The sequence below is a fragment of the Cyprinodon variegatus genome, unplaced genomic scaffold (assembly GCF_000732505.1).
Source record: "Cyprinodon variegatus isolate N-32 unplaced genomic scaffold, C_variegatus-1.0 Scaffold204, whole genome shotgun sequence".
Taxonomy (NCBI): domain Eukaryota; kingdom Metazoa; phylum Chordata; class Actinopteri; order Cyprinodontiformes; family Cyprinodontidae; genus Cyprinodon; species Cyprinodon variegatus.
In genome coordinates this window covers 1,092,458-1,097,600 of record NW_015150657.1, presented here as the reverse complement: position 1 = coordinate 1,097,600, position 5,143 = coordinate 1,092,458, and the positions used below count along the sequence as shown (strand labels likewise).

At 35.3% G+C, this 5,143-nt stretch overlaps 1 protein-coding gene across 1 annotated transcript in view; it reads left to right on the top strand.

The window, feature by feature from the left end:
- The window catches only part of abca12 (ATP binding cassette subfamily A member 12), a 72,199-nt gene that overhangs the window by 19,010 nt on the left and 48,046 nt on the right, over positions 1-5,143 (top strand). Inside the window, exons 20-26 of the mRNA XM_015379958.1 lie at positions 95-207; positions 401-468; positions 556-692; positions 837-967; positions 2,218-2,360; positions 4,292-4,459; positions 4,617-4,834. Of these exons, the coding sequence (XP_015235444.1) occupies positions 95-207; positions 401-468; positions 556-692; positions 837-967; positions 2,218-2,360; positions 4,292-4,459; positions 4,617-4,834 (978 nt within the window). The remainder of the gene's footprint in view (positions 1-94; positions 208-400; positions 469-555; positions 693-836; positions 968-2,217; positions 2,361-4,291; positions 4,460-4,616; positions 4,835-5,143) is intronic.

Here is a 5,143-nt window from a genome sequence, read left to right as displayed (position 1 = left end):
ACTTTTTTGATGACAAGACAAATAGAAAAAACAGTAACCTTTTTAGAGACTCAAATATATAATACAGTTGTTGTTTTTTTGTTTCGCTTTTAAGAATTTTGGATGAAATGAAGACAATCCAGAGCATCCTGCCGCCAAACAGCACAGCACAATACTATGTTCATGTTCTCACCAAGATCACTGAGTTCATCTTATACCCTAACCACGGTAAGTCAGCTTCTAAGGTTGTCTGTAGGGAACTCTGACAATATTAAACTCTATCTCTCTAAACTAGCAGCTTAATCATATGTACTATTCCAACATTAATGATATAGTGTTTGTCAGTTGTACGGCAAGAACAGGTTGTGTTTGCATATTGAGTACAAAATTAAGTTTGTCAATATCTTCCTTGTTATTTCAGGCAACATGAGTCTTTGGGAACGTTTTGAGGGTCTATCAATGGAAACCTTACCAGAAGCTTTTGGCCAGGTAAAGCTGATGTACTCTGATATATACAGTATGAGAGCCTTTACAACAAATGCTTGCCTAATTGTTTTTTTTTTTTTTTTTAAACAGTTTACCAAACTTGTGGGGATGTTTGTGCAACTTGTAACAGAGGGCCCACCTGCTTCATCTTTTGACAATTTGAGTCATATTGTGCCTGTTTTGGAACAGGTGATGACTGGGAATGCAGACCAACACACATGGGTCAAGTAAGTGCTACAAATGATTAAATAGATTTTTTTAAACTATAGCTTTTTAACCATTTGAGCCTGATTAGGCAATCTATTTTTATTCATTTTTTATGAAAAGTCAGTTTTTATTTCTGTAAACTGTTGAATTTTTTTTTACCCCAGACTTGAGCAGATGCTGAAAACCCTACTTGGTGCCTTTGAAGGACAGGAAACTTGGAACAACTTCTCATCCGTCATGCCTCTTTTGGAAAAACTCACAGAAAATGTGGTGAAGATCATGCGAGCAAACAGCGGTGAGAGCTCTAGAGACATCAAACACAACAAATACAGGCAGACACCACTGGCTCGTCCAGACCAAACAAATTTAGATGGCTAAAAGGAATAAGACCCTCAGAGTGCAAGTCATCTGAAATCTGAAGCATACCAAGAGTGTGCAATCCTCCTTACAGGCCTTTTATTTGCAATGCCTAACACACGCATTATTTAAAATACTAAACAGGCACTTCCCTTGCAGCATATCTAACTACTCCAGCTGTTTCTTAATTTCTATTTATTACATTGAAGTTATCGCCACTAGACTAAAATTGACTCTTTTCCACAATACCTCTGCAAAAGCAGAATAAATTTATTGATGGCATAAGTGCTGACTCTAACTTTTGTTTGTCATTCTGAAAACTCTAAATTATCAGCTTTTATGAGATATTCTGTGTTAATATAAAGCTCAGATCACCCCTTTTTCTGCTTCTGATCTAGATTATGGTTGTTTTCAACCAGAGGTTGTTTTCTGAGCTGTACTTGTTTGTTTGTTTGTTTTTTTCTTTGTCTGAAATTCTTTTTCAAGCCCGAAAATTTGATCACTGACAAAAGGTTTTTCATTCAGCATTTCTCTTTTTATTTATTTGCTTTTTGAATAATTTTCTCCAGCTAAAAGTTTAGCTTCCAGCCTTATGTCAAATAAATTGGGCTTTAGGCATTTCTTTATAAGGTTTTGCTTGATTCAACTGTCACCAAATCTGAAGACTGTCATTGACATCATGCAAGAGCTCTTAAGACAGAGTTTGTGGTAAACCTTTACAGAGGAATTTTAAATAAACAACTGTCAAAAAGCTACTAAAAGCACCTGAAAAACTAATTCAATTTCCTATAGAGATCTCGCTTAAGGTCACCAGTAATGTTTAAGTTCCTGAATTGAATAACAGCTTTATCCTGGCATACACTTAAGCCAGGGAATTGCATTTAGGAAATCTCTTAGTTTTATATGATCTTTTAAACTTTATCTTTATTTTTGTCTAATCTGCAAGTCTGCAAAAGTTAGCATTAGAAACAAAGACTTTCTTGTCTCGTACTAATGTCCAGTTTTTTTTATGTCTGACCTACTTGTGCCAATTCTGACCTCTAAGATTGTTGTTTTGAATCCAACAAAAAAAGAGAAGGAATAATAGCATTGTCTGAACTATGCACAAACTTTTTCTGTGCTTTACATGATCATCATCATCTGCGCATTTTTACATTGGTAAATCAGCACATATTTTCTTCTTTTCAGAGATGCTACAAAGCCTTCAGGTCCCTCTGGTGGCCCTGATGAGAGACATTGTAGTGTCTGCGAACAGCAGCCATCTGAACATCTCTGAGCTCACAATGAAAATGCAGCTTGCAGTTGAAGGGACACTTCAAGCTGCCCAGCAGGTTAGCCAACATATTTTTACTCCTATGTTTAGGTTTCTTTAGAATCATTTGCTTGGTTTTCCTTTTTCATTTCCTGCATATCTGTGTTTGAGGCGGTGAACAAAGCAATTGCATCAACTGTCATGCATTATTGCACTTAAAAAGAGCTGTCTCATCCTTGTCTCACATCTTGTTTTTTTCATTACTTTCGCAACACCTTTAAATGTGGGCATGACTTAAGTGGTAAACAATTCAAGGGACAATCTCAGGATGTATAATAACTGTTGGTTGCATGAAGGCAGACATTGTAACCTTTATTAAAAAAAAACTCTATTTGTACAAAGCTATATATTATTTCTAGAGAAATGGGTGTTATGTGAGAGCGTCTGAGTGTCCAATTCTGTTTCAAGCACTAGGACTCTTAATTTTAAACATTCCGATATTATTAGCCTAATACCAACTGGTGATATGCATGTGCTTAAAAATATCTGAGCATACTAGGAATTATCTGCATTAGTGGAGAGGATTGTTGCTATCAAAAACATTTCAGCTATTGACAATATGCTTGGACATATAATGTTCCACTGTTTAAACAAAGTAATCTGACCTTTTTGATACTTTACCCATATGTTGAAGAATCCCCAAAGAGATGCAAAAGCCAATAAATAGCTTATTTTCAAACACAACATAACTAAAAATGAAGGCAGGAATTATTTCCTGCAGCAGTCTAAACTAAGAGCCTATTTGTTGAAAATGTGAAAAAAAAAAAAAAAAAAAAAAAATTGGGCAAATTTTGAGTTGTATTTAAAATTGATTTGTGATTTATTATGAAGAAAAAAAATGGATTTTCCTTTTATTCTGAGTAGAGTGGATAATATTCCAAAATAAAAAAGAAAACAACAAAATAATAATTCAGATGAGAAAGCCACAGCTCTTTTTGTCATGTCGCCCTTTACAAAACTGTAATGACATTCTCCATTAAAATATAGCCATATGTTCCAAAATTGGCATCTGGGTTCTGATATGGGATTTAAAATCGTTTTAATTATGCTCTCATAAAAATATGAAAAATGTACCTGTATCCCTACTAACTTAATCTCAAGCGGAAGTTTATTTGTGCTATAAAACTGCATCTTCTTACAGCAGTCAGTGGATTATATAAAACTTTGAATTCTTGTGTGGTTCTCCAGTGGGTAAAAAATTTGTACATATTAATGCATGGCTGGTATGAGTTTTTCTAGTAGGTCATTTTAGGAGTAAAATAATGAAGCCCCTGAATCTCTTCAGCTGAGGATAAACAAATACAATCATTTAAATTGTATTCTTTACCGACCTTCAACTCAGTCATTTCACTTTTTCCTGTATTTGTCAGCATTTTTAATGAAATACAAAATACTCCTTTGCCATAATTCAAACTTCGATTTAATCTCCCTCAGCTACTGTGCAGAATTCCTATCTCAACAACAACAAAAAAATGAACATTTAGAATAACTAACTAGAGTGATAAACTCTCCAAAACAAACTTTTCCATATAAAATTATTGTATTAAGCGATTTTTAAAAGAGCCATAATATTCGTTGTGTCTACCATAACATTTTTTTTTTTTAAACTGTACAGTGGGGTAAAACCACTTACGTCATATGTTGCAAGACTTGTTAATGCCCTTACAGTTCAGACATGGGAGATACTCCTAGTTCCTTGTTTGGGATTTATACAGTTCTCATGTGGGTGTGTAACAGTAAAAACACAGAAAGTAAAAAAAGATACCTGTGGGAGAATGATGCCCTTGTATTCTGTTCTCTGTAAACCTCAAAAGTAGAGCTATCAAGATGTTCCCCTTGACACCCCCTCCCTCCCATCTTTTGTGTTTTAGACATAATGTGCACTCTTTTCTTTCAACAGGTTATTTAACTGTATGAAATATGATAGTTCATTCTTTCGTTCTCTCTAAGGCAAATGGCACTTTGAACTGCAGCGAGGCTCTAAAAGCATGGCAGCCTGTTGGAGAAGCAGCAGGGGTTAAACTTTCCACAGTTGTTGCGTGGTGTGACTCCAGCCTGCAGCCTGTTTTGGAAGCCTATGCAGCATCACAGGCTGAGCTGTCCCACCTGAACATGAGTGTGAGTAGGAGCATGGCCAATTCAAATGCAAACACCAAATGTGTTCCAAAAAATTTTCCAACTTGGAAAAATAGCAGTTTCCCCACTTGGTGGCAGTGTTGTCACTTAGAATATAAACCAACTCCCTTTTAACACTTATTTTGTCTTCTTTATACAGCACATGAGCATGGAACCAATAAGTGTGAGCTCCGCAGCTGGCAGGATGGTCAAAATATTGCAGTCTCTCTATCACGTCAGCATTAACCACACACATGTGATAGAGCAGTTCATCATGACTCTCTCCAGTGAGCTCCCCCAGCTGACAGGCCTGCATTTGAGCTACGAGGGACAAAATTACTGGAACAAGCAGCTCCAGGACATGCAGTTGCAGAGCAGGTCAGCCACAATTAGATTATGATGCTCCTAACTCAATGTGCTCTTTAATCTTGTTATAATTTAAATGCTCTCAAGGAAGAAAACCATTTAACAATGTATTGGTGTTGAATCTGGCTTACTAACACTGACACACATTAAGAACTGTTTTGACAGTAAATCATATCAAGTCACATTATTAGTTTCATTAGACTATTTAGAATTTCAAGGAACAAAAGCACTTTTTCCTGGACACAAATTGGGTATATATATATATATATATATATATATATATATATATATATATATATATATATATATATATATATATAT